Genomic DNA, 19,028 nt, shown 5'->3' with positions numbered 1-19,028 from the left:
AGAGCACTAAGGATGACTGAAAGAGCCAGAGAATAAACTAGGACAGTGGCTTTCAACCAAGAAGCCAGGGCCACCCGGGGGGGGGGGAGGGGGGGAATAAACAGGTTTCAGGGGGTCCGCCAAGCAGGGCCAGAATTAGACTCGCTGGGGCTCAGGGCAGAAAGCCAAAGCCTCATCACGAGAGGCTGGAGCCCTGGGCCCTGAGCCCCGCCACACAGGGCTGAAGCCAAAGCCTGAGCAATGTAGCTTCGTGGGGGCCCCTGCGGCCTGGGGCCCCGGGCAATTGTCCTGCTTGCTATCCCTTAACGCCGGCCCTCGCTTTTATATGCGGAAAACCAGTTGTTATGGCACAGGCGGGCCATGGAGATTTTATAGCATATTGGGGTAGGCCTCAAGCACATGGTAGTGTTTTTGCTTGATTTTCTATGTTTGATGCAACCAACTGTGAAAGTTTAAGTTTTAATGTAATGCAAATTCATTTTTAAATTCTTTACTGAAAAGACTCTTTTGTTCAAATTTTCCAGCTGCAATGGCATTAGTAGTTCTATAGCCACCCACTTGTTTAATAATGTCAATTTAAAAATTAGTATTATAGACCACACAAGTGAGACAAGTGTTCAACAAGTTGCACGATGACTTTTGTTCATGGATGAAATATAATAAGTTGCAACAGGTAAAACAAATGCTGTTTAAATATAGCAATCAACATTTCTTTTACAAACCAAACCAAGGAAAGAAATATGGCAGGAAAAAAATTAAAACTAGTTTGAACAGTTGACATCATTTGCATTATAAACTTACATTTATCTGCAAGTCTGATTTTTTTTTACCCGGGAAAAACTAGTGACAAATTAATTATACTGAAAAGGTTAATAGGGACACAATTTCTAACTCAAAGAAATTAAAGTTTTACTTTATCATCTTTGCAATATACCAAATAATCTTGTGACAAAGTGCAGCCCTCTCCTCCTGTTGTCTTGTACAAATGGCTCTAACAAGACCAGTTTGTAGACACAGACACACAGTTAATTTGTAACCAACGTGTAGTTTACTTGTGTTCTCTCAACCACCACCCCTTGCCAGTCCTCTGTATATCACTGTAAGTGGAGTTGCTACAATCATCTCCCCATTTTGCCAGAGGGAAGAGATCTCTCCACACAGATGTCCTTTTATCCCAGTGGTTTTCAAACTGCGGGTCGCAACCTAGTACTGGATTGTGGAATGTAAAGCACTGGGTCGCAGTGGCTCTGGTTAGCACCACTGACCGGGCCATTAAAAGTCCATCAGTGGTGCTGCCAGGCTAGTCCCTACTTGTTCTGACACCGTGCTGCCCCCTGGAAGCAGCCACAAGCAGGTCCAGCTGCTAGGCGGGAGGGCCACAAGGCTCTGCGCTCCAGCCCTGCCCCAAGCACTGGCTCTGCACGCCCATGGTCCAGGAACCAACCAATGGGAGGGAGGCAGAAAGAGTCAGTTACTCCAAGCAAGAGCTGTGCGGAGCCACTTGTGTGCTTCTGCCTAGGAGCTGGACCTACTGCTGGCTGCTACATGGGCGCAGCACAGTCTGCCGTGCCAGGATGGGCAGGAAGCCTGCCTTAGCATCCCCATTGCGCTGCTGGCCAGGAGCCACACAAGGTATGCCTGTGTCCCAATCCCCTGCCTCAGCCCTGAGCCCCCCCGAAACCCAGAGCCCCCCCAAACCCAGCCCAGAGCCTGCAGCCCCAGCCCAGAGCCCTGACCCCCTCCTGCACCTCAACCTGTCCCAGCCCAGAACCCCCACCCTGAACTCCTCATTCCTGGCCCCACCCTGTAGCCCTCATCCCAACCCTCTGCTCCAGCGCTGAGTCCCTCTCACACCCCAAACCTCTCATCCCCAGCTCCACTGGGTCAAGTGAAACAATAAATTTTCTTCAACTGGGTCACCAGAAAAAGTTTGAAAACCACTAACCCTAGTTTCTAATTCCCTATGCCTCTGCAGGCAGATTTAAGACTCAGGCTATGTCTACACTATCACTTCTACTGATCTGACTTATGTTGCTCAAAGTATGAATAAACCACTCCCTTGAGCGACGTAAGTGACACTGAGCTAAGGGACAGTGTAGACAGCACTATGTCGGCGGGAGAGCTTCTCCCATCAGTATAACTACTGCTGACTGTTGGGGGTGGATTCATTAAGTCGATGGGAGAGCTCTCTCCTGTCAGCTTAGAGTGGCTACACTAGAGAGTTTACAGCAGTGCAGCTGTAAGCTCTCTAGTGTAGCTATAGCCATAGTTCCTTATTTCCCCATCCAGGGAAAGATCTAAGAGCCCAAAAGCTCCAGTCTACTTCTCCATAAACATGAGGGGAATAAGGCAGAACCTCCAGTCCCTCTGGATAGTGCAGAGTGTGATACTAAAAGCATTCAAGAAGCTAGGGCAGGCATCTGCCAACAGGGGAAACAGATGATGAACGACTCTGGTTTTGAAGTGCTTCTGCTGAGATGTAATGGATTTGGTGGGAAATGGGAGATAACTGATGTCCTGGACATGAAAGGTGAGTAAATGGAGGGGGTATCTACGTCAATAATACAAATGGGACATGTCAGTGTCACTGACTTGATCAGAGTGAAAAGGATAAGAAAGAGGCACATAGTGTGCGTGTCCAGATGAATGTTTGCACACTTAATATGTGCACGATTTTATAGAGTAGGGATTGTCATTTTCATAGGCAAGTAAAGGTGAATTAGATTTCTCCCCATGCTGATAAGCTCCCTTGACAGTTCTGCAGACTGATGGAAGTATAATACAATTTAAAAGTAGGAAAAATCTAGGTGTTTTTTTCCTCATTTTATTATGGTGAATCAAAAATTCACTGTATTTATTTGGTTGTCTTTGGTTCCAAAAAACACGGAAACCTACATTTCAGCAGTTATTCCTCTCTCTCCACAAACTAAATAGCTTCTCTCGATATTCTGCACATTTCCAATTGTTTGCCAGTTTCCAATGTTGGCTTTTTCCCTAGTAAATCCATGTAAATTCATTACCCTGCTGTATATGATACAAGAAATATCCACATATTAAACAAAACAAAAACAAAAAAAGGTGTCATCTGTAAAAAGTCATATTTTCCTCTCTCCTTCCCCCATAGCTTTCTGCAACATAGTCCAAGGTTAGCATATGGGAGAAAACAAAAGCAGAAACGCCTGAATTCTGCAGTTGTTTCTTTAAGTAGTAAGGAAATTAAATAGTTTCTCCAAGACTGAACTGACCAAAACTGGGACAAAAATTGAAAGAAAAATTTTATTTGAGAGAACAGCCCCACATTCTTTTCAGTAAAAAAAGTCTCCCACTCACTACTACAGAGGCATATTTAAAATTGAGGGAGTACTAAAGTTATCTTCCATATCTAGTTCTTTGGAGATGTCAAGGAGGCTTCCCACTTTGAGGAGATTAACTCCAGTAGCATAGGCCGGTAAAGGGCTAGTTGAAAATTGACGGACTATTCTCCCAAACTGGATGCATATCTAGTTGCCAAATCCAGAGAATAATGCTGCATAAATGCTCAAACTGACTCCAAGTAACAACCTTGCATACCTCTGAGATAGACACATTCCTCAAACATATTGTTTTTGGTCTGGTGGAACACGTTTCAAGACTATGAGATAAGAGACACTCCCACAAGGTCATAAATTGTTTGTATATAAGGTTGTATCCACTTACACAAGATGAGCAGAACTTATCTGAAAATACTGTTTTGTTTTTGTTTTTTTTTATAAATTACAGTCTAGAAACAGTAATTAAGAGTCCTCAATCCACAGAACCTAGATTCCCATGGTAGGAAATGTGGCTTAGGAGAAAAGTAGCCATCAGGACCTGGATTTTTAATTCTTCATATTCAAAATGATTAAACAATACATTTATAAGAGATAGGTATCTTTTGAGCCTTTAAGAGAATGATCACTGTAATTCCAGCTTCTTAAATACTAAGTCCACAATCCTACAGTGATTCATGAATAGATTGGTAAGACATTACATAGTTCATTTAAGAATCATGACAAGTTATTCAAACTAATTCTACTTGAAAATAGGAAGCCAATATCAAAACAATATAAAAACAGAAAATATTCTGAGCAGCTAATCTGAACAAAGCAGGAGAAATCTGCATAGCTAGAAAAAAAAATGGAACTTGAACAAAAAGTTTGTGTCATAACTTACTGGTTGGCAGACAGTGGGATGCCACCAACAGAAAAAAGTCAAAAGGGAGAGAAGCAGACCTTTTCTTATTTCACTACCATGATAGCTGTTATATTTATTGGAGAGAGGCTGTTTGACCTCCTGAACCTGCAGGTGTAATGTTGAGTAATACTCTTTCCTATATGTTGAAGGGATTGGGTTTGTAAGTAGACCTGAGCTCTAGCAGTGAGGCTCATCCAGAGCATGCCTTCATGAGGTCTTGGAATATCATTCACAGATTGTAAATACAAATGAATGAAGGTCCATAATTCCCTGCAGTTAAAGTGAACTAAACTATTTTTTTTTCCCACACATCCTCCTTCTAGGAAAAATACTAGGTAGTTTCAAAAGTGATTTGTAGTCACATAATAGGAATCCAAAATGATTTTTACACTGGTTAAATCATTGAACATAAATTCTGAATGTATTTTTTAGCTTCCAAATGAATCAGACCAAACCACCAATTTTAAATATCCTTTTTTGGGGGGAGGCGGATAACATGCAACATCTAAAATGGTAAGAGCTGAAATTTATTTGAACGTCTTGAAGCAAATTTTGCCTCATTGAAAGAGCATAGGTGGAAGAGCGAGCAGAACTGGACAAACCAGGCAGCATCGCAGAAAAGGAGCTTGGGGTTACAGCGGATCATAAATTGACGATGAGTCAACCACATGATGCAACTGTAAAAAAAGCTAAGTATTCTGGGTTCTATTAACAGGATTACCATACGCAAAATATGGGATGTAATTGTGCCACTGTACTCAGCAGTGGTGAGGCTTCAACTGGAATGATTAATCCAGTTTTGGGCACCACACATTAAGATGTCAATAAATTGAAGAGATTCCAGACAAGAGCAACAAAAATGATAAAAGGTTTAGGAAGCCTGACCTATGAGGAAAGATTAAAAAATTGGGCACATTTAGTCTTGACAAAAGATGACTGCATTGGGATGCAAGTCTTCAATATGTTAAGGGCTATTATAAAGAGGATGGAGATCAACTGTTCTCTGTGTTCACTGAAGGTAGATTGTGCGCACACACACTCCACTATAGGTGACATCAGCAGTTCATTCACAGATGGAGGGACTTCGGATCATCTGAGGACAGATGGCAACACCGACTTGCCAGAACTGGCATCAAGAGAGGCCTGAGTGATGGTATAAGGAGTAGGGAAGGTACACACAGATGACTCTGTTGTTTCCTTGCACATATCCACTATTGGAACATTGCTCAGGAAAGTTGAAGTGGTACACTAGTTCTGGCGGAGTGAGCTGTTTTTCCTTGATGGAGGAGACACTTCAGAAAGCTCGTGGCAGAATCTGAGAGAGAGTCAGAAGCCCAGTGAGATTTGCTGAGATGACATTGATTGACCTCTCGAGGTCCCTTCCAGTCCTAGAGTCTATCAGTCAGTCTATGAGACCGTTGGCTCTTTCAGCATAAGACACAAGGTCTGGGGAAAGATCTAAAGGGTCTTGTATGGTCCAAGTAAAACACCAGGGCTCTAGGAACATTCAAGATATGGAGGTGGTTCCTTAGCCTTACACATATGGGGCTTTGGGGAAAACATCAGAAAGTTAATGGTTTGGTTTAGAAGAAAGGCTCACACTACCTTAGGCATAAACTTAGGATGTTGCCTAGAGCAAGGGTTCTCAACCAGGGGTACACGTACCCAGAGGTCTTCCAAGTGGTACATCAACTCTAGATATTTGCTTAGTTTTACAACAAAAGCACTAGTGAAGACAGTACAAATTAAAATGTCACACAATGACTTAATATTGCTCTATATACTATACAGTGAATTGTTTTTATTTTACAATTGATTTTATAATTGTATGGTAAAAATGAGAAAGTAAGCAATTTTTCAGTAATAGTGTGCTGTGACACTATTGTATTTTTATGTCTGATTTTGTAAGCAAGCAGTTTAAGTGAGGAGAAATTTGGAGTATGCAAGACAAATCAGACCTCCTGATAGGGATACAGTAATCTGGAAGGTTGAGAGCCACTGGCCTAACACCTTGTCCTTATGAAAGGCCATGGAAGGAGGGTTGGCTAGGAGAGCCTGAAGTTCTGAAAGCCTCCTTCCATAAGTAATTGCCACCAAAAACGTCACCTTGGAGCTAGCCAAGATGTTAATTATATTTAGATAAAAGAACCTGATAATTGGCAACTCTCATTTTAAGTGTGGCAATGAAATAAACCTTGCACCCATACAGATAAAGTCTCTTTCATTACTTATCTTTGGGATGATCTTAGCGTGGGATTGGAAAAATCATTTGTTAGTGGTTGCAACCACCAAGGAATCAGGAGCTGGGAGAGAGTGAAGAAATAGCCGAAGTCTTGTTGAGGGACTTGGTATCTTCTGTCTACCCTAGCTAGAGGAGGTAGAGAGGCCGATGTCTGCCAGAGCCTTCACCGAGTCTACTAAAGGTTCACTGATAGAAAGGGCAACCCATTCCTGGAACAGGTATCTGTAGGACATCCAGGAAAGCATGCAGTTCTCCTGCCTCCACCTAAACAAAGATAACCACCATCTTCATTAGGATCTGAAAAAACTCTGGAGTCTTCTGGGACTACTCTGAGAGGTAGCCTACTCTGGAGTTACCACTATGTCCAGCAAGTGGAAGAGACTTGAAGAATGTCCTTCCTCTACAGAATCCATGACATCAGGTTGCAGGATGGCAGGAAGATGCTGAGAAACTTCTGTAGTGCAGGAGTTAAATCTACAATCTCTTAGGGTAGCCCAAGACCAATGAGGCCATGGAGGAAAAGAATCTGAGACATCGATGGTGGGTGACTCAAGTTGGAAGTTCCTGTAGGGAACCAATCTTGGTCTTTAGGTTTGGTATTTGAAGATGACCTGTAGGGTGATCTAAAGGAACTGGAAGGAGAAACAGGCTACTGTCTGAGTTCGAAGAAAAAACAAACATCCTCAGAATAGGGAGGAGCAGTTCCCACTGGGGTTCCAGAATGTTTGGACACAAGACACAGACAAGGTTCAAAGCAGGCAATGGTTGGGATGATCAAAAGGCACACAAAATCAGCAGCACTAGTGGTGCGAGTAAGCCCACAGACTGTATCAATAGTGTCATGTACATGATTGATGCTGGAAGAATCAGGATAGCTGCAGAGCATGTGAAAAGTTACGGCCTCGGGAGAGTTCCAGCATAATCCATGAGTGTATCAGCAGAGCTGGCAGCGCTGGTGTGACTAAAATGTGTATTGATGGAGCCACAATGGACACAGAGTGTTAATGGCACCAGTTGTGTTGATGGGGCAAGCAGAGGAATCAACTGCACCAGGGAAAGTCAGGTAAGGAAAACAAAGGAGATTCCTTCTAACAAAGAAACCTGAGCAGTTGAAGCCGCTCAGCTAAGAGTATCTGTGCCAACAGTGCCAAAACAGACTGAGGAGAAAAAGAATCCAGCACAATCCTGGATCTTTGAAAATCATTATGCATAAGCCTAAAAATATTTACATGCCAAAATGTCAAGTCCTGCATGACTTTAAATGTTTAGAGTCTGTGAGGCAGTCTTAATTTTAATCACAAATCTGTCTACCTATAAATTACGGCTGTTAAGCGATTAAAAAAATTACAATTAATCGTACTGTTAAACAGAATACTATTTATTTAAATATTTTTTGATGTTTTCTACATTTTCAAATATATTGATTTCAATTACAACACAGGATGCAAAGTACACAGTACTCACTATATATTTATTTTTTATTACAAATATTTGCATTGTAAAAAAACACAATAGTATTTTTCAATTCACCTAATACAAGTACTGTAGTACAATATCTATCATGAAAGTTGAACCTGCAAATGTAGAACTATGTACAAAAAAAACTGCATTCAAAAATAAAATAACTTTATAGCCTACAGGCTCACTCAATGCTACTTCAGCCAATCACTCAGGCAAACAAATTTGGTAACAATTGGCAGGAGATAATTCTGCCTGCTCTTGTTTACAATATCACCTGAAAGTGAGAACAGGCACTCTCATGGCACTGTTATAGCAGGCGTTGCAAGATATTTTCATGTCAGATGCGCTGAAGATTCATATGTCCCTTCTTTCTTCAACCACTATTCCAGGGGACATGCGTTCATGCTGATGATGAGTTTTGCTTGATAACGATCCAAAGCAGAGCAGACCAACACATGCTCATACAGGTATTCATCATCTAAGTCAGATGCCACCAGTGGAAGGTTGATTTTCTTTTTTGGTGGTTCGGGTTCTGTAGTTTCCGCATCTGAATGTTGCTCTTTTAAGACTTCTGAAAGCATGCTCCACACTTTGTCCCTCTCAGATTTTGGAAGGCACTTCAGATTCTTAAACCTTGAGATGAGTGCTGTAGCTATTTTTAGAAATCTCACATTGGTACCTTCTTTGCGTTTTGTCAAATCTGCTGTGAAAGAGTGTTCTTAAAACGAACATGTGCTGGGTCATCATCCGAGAATGCTATAACAATAAATATATGGCAGACCGCAGGTAAAACAGACATACAATTCTCCCCACAAGGAGTTCAGTCACAAATTTAATTAATGCATTTTTTTTTTAAAACTATTATCATCAGCATGGAAGTATGCGCTCTGGAATGGTGGCAGAAGCATGAAGGGGCACACAGTGTTTAGCATATCTGGCACGTAAATACTTTGCAACACCGGCTACAAAAGCGCCATGTGAATGCCTGTTCTTACCTTCAGGCGACATTGTAAATAAGAAGCAAACAGCAGTATCTTGTCTGTCTTAGCAATTAACTGAACAAGAAATAGGATTGAGTGGACTTGTAGGTTCTAAAGTTTTACATTGCTTTGTTTTTGAGTGCAGTTATATAACCAAAAAAATCTACATTTGTAAGTTGCACTTTCACGATAAAGAGAGTGCACTATAGTACTTATATAAGGCGAACTGGAAAATACTATTTCTTTTGTTTATCATTTTTACAGTGCAAATATTTGTAATAAAAACAATATGTGAGCACTGTACACTTTGTATTCTGTGTTGTAGTAGAAATATATTTGCAAATGTAGAAAAACATCAAAAACATTTAATAAAAATAGAATACCAATTGAAATTAAACAGTGTGATTAATCACGATTAATTTTTGAGTTAATCACATGAGTTAACTGCAATTAATCAACCGGCCTAAAATGAATCTTGATAAATGTATAATAAACCAGCAACGATAAATATTTGCGGGCAAGTCTACCAGATGCATAGCCCAAAGAGGCTGAGACCACTAGGTACTTCCACAATAAAAATAAGTAATGTTAATAATACATTTGGCATTTTTAAATACAATTGCAAGACTCCAGTTTCTTACTACAGCCTGCACAAAATCTCAATGTAAAGTGGGCCTGAGAACTAGATTCTCAGATAGAAAATGTACGTAATGGGCCTTAACAGAAGCAAAAACAATTGACACCAAATGTCCCTGTCCCCGTTATATTTTGTTAGAGTGGCATTTCTATGTCTCTGGTCCTGAGTGCAGAGTACATGCTATTAGTGCCCTTCATAAATATCTATTTGTAACACTAAATTCAATTTCTAGTAAATAAACTTTTTAAAGTTTGGTCAGAAAAAGTCATGTGGACTTACTTGTAAAGGACAGGAGATTGACTGCTGAACACTCAGTTTTTAAAAAAATATTAAAGGCTGAAATAAAGGTACAGGAACATTGCTAAGACATAAATAGCACAATAATACATGATTGATATGAACATCAATATGGGATCAACAAGAAATAGAAGTGCTATAAATAAAGAGGGTAACAAGTGCATATGAAAGGACAGAAAAAGATTCCTACCTTTAAACCGACTGCTATAAGATCTGTAACAACACTGTATGAAAAAAAAAAATGAAGAGAGAAAATGGAAAAAGTTAGAGAGCAAGTTATTGCAAAGGCAGTGATAAATAAGGTTAAAGAAAGAAAGAAAAACATTGTTATAAATTATAAAAAGAAAGAATGTGATGAGTTGTGGATTTTTTTTTTGTTTTATTTTGTTTTTTGCAAAGGAAACTGGATAATCTAGTAATGCACAGTATGAAATAAAGCAAAGTTTTAGCTGGTAGAAGCAACAAGTGATAGCAATTCCGCTCAGTCACTGTAAAAGGGGCATATACAATTTCGTACTTTATTATTTTGACATTCTCTCTCTCTCACACACACACACAGTAAAAGGAACACTGGACAGTAACATTTCTCTCTCCCCTGACTCTGGAACTACAGGTATGTACCAAGTCTATTTTTGTAGCCCAAATTTCCATAGTTCTTCAAAATTGAGCTTGTGCGTATGGATTTTACAGAAATGAGAAAGTTACATTTTAAAAGATCATTTCCTCCCACACATCCATAAAAATGTCATGAAAGTCTGTCAAACTATCAAAAGCATCTCAATTAAATCTGTCCTACCCCACCCTTAACTGCTTCACCAGACACTAGGTTAGGGGTATCAAACTCATTCTGTAGAAAGAATGCAACTTTTTAACTATGATTTCAGCATTGTCAACACCAAGTGGCCAAAAATGTTAAATGAGGCCCGCAAAATCATGAAGATTATAAAAAATGGGGAGGCGGTATATGACTCAAAATCAGAAGGCTTTAGGGTTCACATTTTTAAAGCTTTTCCTCTGCAATACAAAGGCCAGGAATCAACTTTTATAAACAAAAGCTTAGATTTTCACCTAACCACATGACTCCAGGATCTGAGCCTTTTAGAAGATACCAGATGTTGCAAGAGTGGCAATAAAATCATGAGAGTTCACAACACTTTGGACTGAGGTATAAATTTAGGACTATATGCTACTTTCAGTCCCACTGATGTCAATGAAAAATCTGCATAAAGATGGATGGTAGAATATGAGACCTTTATATATTGGATAAAAGTTCAGTTACTACTTCTTTCAGTGTTATCTTACATCCAGCTTCACTCAGTGGGGAAAATATGCTTATATTTATGACACTTCAATTCTTGCTGTCTTCCCTTTCTGTTCTCCTTTCTCCATTTTTCAGCCACTTCCATGACTTTCCCTCTGTTCCTTCCCCTGCATTTCCTTCCCTGCAGCAACTTCCCATTCCCATTCCCAGTGGGAAATGCTTCCATATTCTACCTCATTCCACCCATTTAAATGAACAACAATAAAATACTTATAGATACGTCTAAACTACAGCAGCTCAGCAACACCAGTGCAGCTTTCCTACTGTAACACTGTAGTTTAGATGCTTCCTCCATTGATGGAAGGGCTTCTTCCCATCAATGTAGGTAACACACCTCTCTGAGGCTGTAACTAGATCAACAATATTATTTCCATTGACCTAGCCATGCCTAAAGTGGTGATTTGGCAAATTTATCTACTGTACATCGCACAGGAAAGTAAATTTTTTACACCCTGGACTATGTAGGTAAGTCAAGTTAAGTTTTAGGTGTAGACCAGGCCTTAATATTGGTATTAGTAGCAACTCTAAGCTTTAGAGTCCTCAACATCCCAGTGAAATGAATAGAGGGCAAAGGTGTCACCACCTCTACAATTCATTGTTTCAAGCTACTTGGAGTCTCAAGACAATAGTGAATCACTATACTTCGTTTATATTGAAGCTTTCCTCGTAACCATAAAGCCCAGATTCTTACTATTTTATTTAAATTAATGCTTTCAGTCTGCAGAGTCTGCAGCACAGCTTTTTTTCCAAAACGCATTTTCCTATTATCTAATTTTTTTGACATGCTCACCCCGCTCCTCCCCAAAAGGCACTAATGTTTTAGTAGGCTGAGTAGAAAGTTTAAGTTTTGGTAACTGTATGGAGATAAGGACTATCTAGTATTATTTTAATAAGGTAGCTTTAACCTAACAGAGTTATTAAAATAATGTTTTAATATATATAATAAACGCTAATATTAAAAAGCCAATTTTCTAAAAGAAAAAAAAGATCTAGTGCCTATGTATGCACATGGAACTTTGGATGAAACTAAAAACTTTTAAACCTTTTTATCCATGTGGGCATTATATAAATCCTGTCCACTTCTGTATTTGCTTAAGATGCATATTGAAACATACCAATTACTGCAGAAACCCTTGCCATAATAAGTTCATATTGTGTGTATGACAGCATTATAAAGTGGTCTTGCAACGAGTTCCACATTTACAAAATTCTGTAGAAAATAGAAATTTGTTAAGAGGAAGTTGCAAAAAAAAGTTTGAATGCTTTACTTTGCAACCTTAACATACTCATGAAACTATAACTTTCCTTCTTGGTGAATATACATTGAGAACAATCACATAATCATCATCTAGTCCTTCCACAGGTCCCCAACCTCACTTGGTTAACATGTCCGCCACTGCACAGTGAATGAAGTAGGCAATTGATTCTACAGATCCATGCCAAATTCTCCTCTAAATGCTGTCTGCAATTACAAGACTAAAATTGGAGTACAGCTATTGACTTAAAACTATTTAAATCTTAATTTTGACATTGATAAAACAACTGGACCATTAGCACACCAGATGATGTGTCACGTGGGGATACACAGTACCCTAGCACATTCAACTGAGAGGATATTATATCACTGTACTGTGGGATATTCTATTTTCTCTTGTTGAAGCTGTGACAGTTTATATAAATTATATCATTAAGTTGTGCCAGAGAAAGAGACTGACTCCTTAGTTCCATGGGTAGGGCAGACACACCTGAGCTGACAAATACATGTCCAAATATCAAGGAGAAAGGTGAACTGAACCAGGTTCTCCCACATCCTGGGTGTTAAGATATTCAAACAAAGGTTTAGAGGGAAACTCTGCCCCAGATATTTTTGAAAAGCAGAAGAACAGCTCCATATAGCTCTCTCCCACAGTCTAAGGGGAAGAGTTGTATTTCATTCCTTCACAAGACCATCCTGCAAGTGACCACCAATGTTATGCACATTCACTATCTAAAGACAATGAAGGGGTTACCAATCAATGATCCCTTAGTAAGAATCCTGCTTTGGGAATAGACCAGAAAGTCCAACAACTTTGCTGCTCCTATCTGAATATTATACTAGCTTTGGATCACTCTTGTGACTGTGTACACTGCACATATAAAAAGTTAGTAATACTTTGGTTAAATTGTGGGGTCTTAGTAGGAATTATTGACAATACCATAGACTTGGACAATTGTATGAACCCTTTTTTTTTTTTTAAACTCATTACAGCTGTGTTCTTTTGATCCAGTTGTCCTCCCTAACCAGTCTAAATTCCATTGTGCATGCATCACGTCTTTGAATGAATAAGCATGGCAGACAGTTGAAGTGACATGAAGTGATATGACTAAGAAAATTCATCTCAGCGCAGTCAGACAGATCAATGGTTACACCATTGACTTATAGATGAGTGTTCAGTCCACCAGCTTTTGGGATGGAAGTTTGGGGAAAAATGGATTAACAGTAGTAACCAAGAAAACTGTTCTTTTTCCCCTTCATCCTGATGCCCTGGCTACTATACCACTTCTGTTGAAAATTATTTTATTTGCATGCTCATTAAAACGCAGACTCTTATTTTCACATGTTTAGGATTTTAAAAAAATAACCATTTTCTTCAGGTGTTGTGAAAAATTACATTTGTGAAACACAAGAGCACCCAAAACAAAATAAAGAAGATTTAAACAATGTTTTATTAGTTCAATGACCCATGCTCTAAAAACATTCAACTGTAATGTGTGTCAGAGGGGACCTTTCATAGCATGGGAAAAATGAGCATTAAGCGACACTTCTGCATCTATAGCCAAACCTGTTAAGATTGAAAGAGACCATTATGAACATTACATTGTACATAATCAGTTTCTTGAGCTATATTTTTCAAATACTCAAGAGTTAAACTATTAGCTTCTTTCCTCCTCAGTACGAGCTGAAGGCTCTATGAGACTGTTCACCTGTAATTAACAAGCTATCCCTGCAAAGCTTTAAATTCCAGCACACTCAAATCAATCATGCACCAACAACTGTGTTCAAATGCCTGATCCTTTATCATGAATTTGCTGAGAAAACAAGTTATCAATGTTTTACTTCAGTCACACAGACAAAATGAAATCAAGGATACATATATTGTGCAATTGTTGAATCATCCAGCGTACACTGTAAGAGAATTACAAGTATTGTGCTCTAGCCATATTTTCATTACACAATTAAATCCAACTCTATCGTATCTGGATGTAATTATGGCATAGACTTACTTTAAAAAGGAGAAACTGGTTAAAAAACAAACAGAGAAGACCACTACATTATTTTATATTGTTATCATTTGCAATTACTGGAGTTGCCTGAGCTACAGCTCAAACTGTGTAAGAGATCAAGGGAGACTGTTCACAGAGCAATGTGTTAGGGTCCATCCCACACAGGTTCATAACAGCCAGAGTTTGTTAACCTTTATGGAATGTTGCGTGGCCCATCAGGAGCTGGAAGATGGCTGAGGAAATACTGGTGGTGGTTTATTAATTTTCTGTTTTATGCATGTTGTTGCTGGTGTGTTGTCAGTAAGCGACAAAGTTTATGTATTAAAAATATTTAACAGTTTGTCAAGAACATCCAGAGCTTGGGATATGTGCTCTTTTAGGACTTGTTTAGACACTTTTTTGCACTATTTAAGTATACTGGTTTAGAAATGCAGTTAAATTGGTACAAAAACTGTTTAAATAAAGCTGAAGTGCATTATAAATCTCAACAACAGTTGTGGCCTATGAAGGCTTAAGAATTATGGTGAGCAGGGCCGATTCTAGGTTTTTTGCCACCCCAAGCAAAAAAACAAAAAGAAGAAAACCAATTTCAGAGAGCGCAGCTGCTGAAGCAAACAAACACAAAAAAAACCCACAACCCAGAATGCCAAACCTGGAATTCTGCTGCCCCAAGCACATGCTTGGTTTGCTGGTGCCTAGAGCCATCTCTGATGGTGAGCAAAAGATTACTGCACCTTTAAGGCTAGAACATTCGGTGTGGCAGAGTTCAATAACCTTTTCAGCTGGAAGCAGTTGCAGCTAGAGGCTGAACCCAGTAGCAAACTGGCTGGATGTATCTTGTAAATGAATACCTAATAATTGTGCTTACTCAGTTCATTTTTATTGTTCCAGTATTGTTCCAATGTTTTTAAATAAGCTCAATTACTTTAGTTGCAACAACTGAGCTTATTTAAAAATATGTATTTTCCTATTGTGTTTGGTAGACAAAAAAAAAAAATCAATCATGGATGAAGTGATTTATATTTTTTTCTTTTAATCTCACCACTGGATCTAAAGTAATTAAAATGCAATTTCCCCTCCACTACATTTCACTGGGACAATGAAAGAGAGAATCTGGTACTCCTTCTGGCTGTCAGGCATAAGAACAATGTTGCAAAAATCAAGTTCCAAACTTCTTAGAGAAAACATGAATCCTCTCTGAGTATAACCTTGCATTCACTAAGCATTGGTTTTAGGTATAAATTAACCTTAGTATGCCACAAAAATGAAGTTCCTCCTGTATGTACAGTTTGCACAACAACTTCAATATATAACATGCAACTTTTTTCTCAGCAAACAATGTTATAAAATATTTTAATCATTTTGAAGATTTATATAATTAAGATTTTTTTGTCATGAAATAAGTTCTCAAGAATTTAAGACTAAAACCAGGCTAGCACTCGATTTATTTATATTTAAGTTTTGATTATGCCTTTCTTGAAGGCTTAAGTTTTCAAAAGTAACTACCAATTTTGGGGTTTCAACCTGAGAAACCCAAAAGGGGCCCAATTTTCCGAGTGCTTGTAGGTGCCAACTATATATAAAACTTTCTTCAACTTTCAAATGGGCACCCAGAAACTGGAAACAAAGTCATCTAAGTTTTGAAAATCTAAGCAGATATTAACAACCCTAAGATCCTTTACCAAAGACAAATGAGGTTATCTAGTAGTACCTGCATTCCCCCACCCCCTTTCCTGTTGAAGCCTTAAAATCTACATTAAACAGGAAGAAATGATTATAGAGAGAAAAACTAACTATACAAAGTGAAAAAAAAAAAAAAAAAAAGACAGAAAATGCCTAGACCTAGGTGGGAACCCAGAATTTCTGTTCATATGAAATTCTGTGATGGGGGTGGGATCTGGTTTGGAACAGAACAAAAAAAAACCAACCCTAAGTTTCCTTTTAAAACAAAATAAAAAAATCATTCTGATCAGAACAAAATATTTGTTTTACTTTTCAAATTTTTATAATTTTTAAAATTTGTTTTTTCAAAAAAGAGAACCATAGCTTCTGTACCAATAAGATTAAAACCTTCAGTTCCATTTAACTGTATGTTGTCAAAACCCACACATTTCTGCAAAACATGTAGCTTTAGATGAATCAGCATCTTCCAAAAGAACATTATGCTGGAAGGCTGCCAGCTCTATTATCATCATTTATGTAGAACTAGAAGACTATGACTAATCTGGGCTGCATTGTGTTAGGTGCTGTACAAATATAGTATGTCCATAATTTGTTTCAGTATTCTTAGGTGTCACCTGTAAGTACCTGAAGTTTAAAAAAATCAGACTGGATTTTAAATTGACAGAAGAATGGGACTGGGTTTTGAAGTAACACCATGTACTTAAAGTCAGACTTCCACAGCATTTTTCTTCCTACTGTTGTTACAACATACATATATGATTATGGAAACAATGTAATCATACAAAATATTTCTCCAGTTTGTAATCATGTTTTTTTGGTTTAAAAACCAATATTGTCAAGGAAACTCACAAGTAATTTAAATTTTATTTTTGAAACTAACTGGGTTTTGAATAGCCTCCCCTTAAAATTTGTTGTAAACGTGTACATATTAATACTCCAATTCTGTGAACATACAGTATATGCATGTGTTTAATTAGGCATGTGAGGAGTACAACTGAAGACAAAAGGACTACTCACTGCATAAAGTGTTAAGTACACCTTAAGTGTTTGCAATAGCAAGGCCTTCAAGTTATTTTAAATGGTATTTAAAGTATATAACTAAGATTCATAAGGTTAGAGAACAATTTGTAATAATACGGTGAAGCAGTTATGTTTCATTCAAACACAGAACTCTGTTTCAAGAGCAATGCTCCAGTAATATAGTGATTGTAGTTCAACATTCCAGAATCCAGAAGTTTTGTGCTTCATACAAAAAAATTGCTAACATGAAGGTATGGACTTAAATTGCAGCTTTGAATTACAGTCTTAAAAAGTTTATTAAATCGTCACTTTACAATTCAGAATTGGGAATTCAAAATAGCATGTGTCTGTTTAATTATGTTTAACCTGAAGTGGCAAGAAGGTACTTAGAGGTCTGTCTCTGTGACATATCCAGCAAGAGTCCAAATTAATTGTTGTGAACATTTAAAACATTCGTATTATCTACGATGAAAAACCAGGGGAAAAAACATTATATAAAGTCACTCCACTCACCACTACAAATCAGGAGTAACTGTGCTCAAGTCAATGGAACTACACCAGCACAAAAACAAAACGATAACTTTGACAGATTTAGGTCTCCTCAACGGTTGTTTACATCAACCTACGGGGCAGTCTCCTCCAACAGAGAAAACTCAAAATCACACACGTTGCCCTGAAAATCAGACTATGTTAACCTAAGACCAGGCAGGGACGCTGCCTGAGCCATACTCCGTGAAACGATCATGTGCTCCGACAATAACCCGCAGCCGGGGAGGCTCCACTCCACACACAGCCCCTCCCTCCCAGCACCCAGTTCAGCCTGTCCGGGGCGGCTGGCTTCACTAGCGCGGCGCACGCTTCCTTCCCCTTCGCCTTGTCGTTCGCCCCGCTGCTGAGCGAGGGGACCCGCCGCGCAACAGAGCCAGAGCCAGAGCTTCCCGTGCGCGGCACTTCCCCTTGCCAACGGCAGCAGCCGCGGCTCCCGCTGCGAACCGAAACTCCCCCCTCCCCCCGGGGCAGGAGGGGCCGCGGCGGCCGCTGACACGCCAAGTTTCAGCCTCGCCCGATGTCAGCAAAGTTGGACCCGGACCCTCTCCCCCGCACGCCGCAAGGGCCTGGTCCGCCCCCCGCCGGGAACCCCCAGGGCCCGACCCTCCTCAGACACCGGGCGGGGCCCCACCAGCCCGGGGGAGGCGAGTCAGCCCCCCACCTGCCGCCCCGCCCGCCCCAAGGGGAGCCCTTCGCTACCCAGCCACATCCCCACAAGCGCCGCGGCTGGAAGCGGCCGCCGGGAGCGGGCGGGCGCAGGCAGGAGCGCGGCTCCCCCCCTCCCCAGCAAAACCCCGGCTGGCCGCGCCCCCGGGGGGGGCAGGCAGGTACTCACCCATCCATGGCACAGACAGGAAGAAGCGGCGGGGGGGGGGGGGGGGAGCGGCGCGGCGGCGGGTGGCACGGGAGGGGAACGCGAGAAGGATGGGAGAGGAGCCGGGATAGGGAGGGACGGAGTGAGGGCTGAAGGCGGGGCTGCCTCTTCTGCGCATGCGGTACGGTGAGAAGGGGGGGCCCTCCGCAGGAGACACACCCAGGCCCAACCTCAGCGAGAGGGAGCGCGCGTGCGTCGGGAGCAAACGCCCGACGTCGCCGGCGCAAGGCGTCCACCCCGGCGCGCGCCTGCCTCGCCCCGCCCCCGACGTTCCTTGCGGAGCCGCTCAGCGCGCGCCACACACGCCGGCCACATTTCCGCGTAATGTGTGCGCGAAGCCGCCCCCTCCGCTCCTCTCCCCGCCCCTCGCCTCCTCGGCGCCTGCGCACTGCGCGCTCGCGGTGGTGGGGGCACGCTCAGTCAGCTCTGCTCCCGCAGCGGTGGGCGGCTGGTTTCTGTTTTGGGCCGGCGCGTAGCCGAGCCGGGCC

The 19,028-nt window shown here is 40.7% G+C and overlaps 1 protein-coding gene and 1 long non-coding RNA gene across 3 annotated transcripts in view; both read right to left on the bottom strand.

Annotated features, from left to right (window-relative positions):
* Positions 1-18,650, bottom strand: part of PTBP3 (polypyrimidine tract binding protein 3) — a 111,774-nt gene extending 93,124 nt beyond the window's left edge. Inside the window, exons 1-2 of one of the 2 annotated variants that reach the window (XM_030565646.1) lie at positions 18,502-18,544; positions 10,020-10,053 (exon numbers count right to left, since the gene is read on the bottom strand). In XM_030565646.1, the coding sequence (XP_030421506.1) occupies positions 10,020-10,053; positions 18,502-18,509 (42 nt within the window). In that variant the 5' untranslated portion in view covers positions 18,510-18,544. Of the gene's footprint in view, positions 1-10,019; positions 10,054-18,501 lie in introns of both variants that reach the window. The other variant, XM_030565648.1, reaches the window with a different exon arrangement.
* Positions 4,517-5,954, bottom strand: LOC115653038. Its single transcript, XR_004000824.1, has 2 exons — positions 5,629-5,954; positions 4,517-5,579 (listed from the first exon to the last, which is right to left on the bottom strand). It is a non-coding gene; the product is annotated as an uncharacterized LOC115653038 (long non-coding RNA).
* Positions 18,651-19,028: the final 378 nt, after the last annotated feature.

Source organism: Gopherus evgoodei, chromosome 6, assembly GCF_007399415.2.
Source record: "Gopherus evgoodei ecotype Sinaloan lineage chromosome 6, rGopEvg1_v1.p, whole genome shotgun sequence".
NCBI classification, from domain to species: domain Eukaryota; kingdom Metazoa; phylum Chordata; order Testudines; family Testudinidae; genus Gopherus; species Gopherus evgoodei.
Note: the sequence above shows the minus strand (reverse complement) of the source record. Positions and strands in the feature narration are given on the sequence as shown.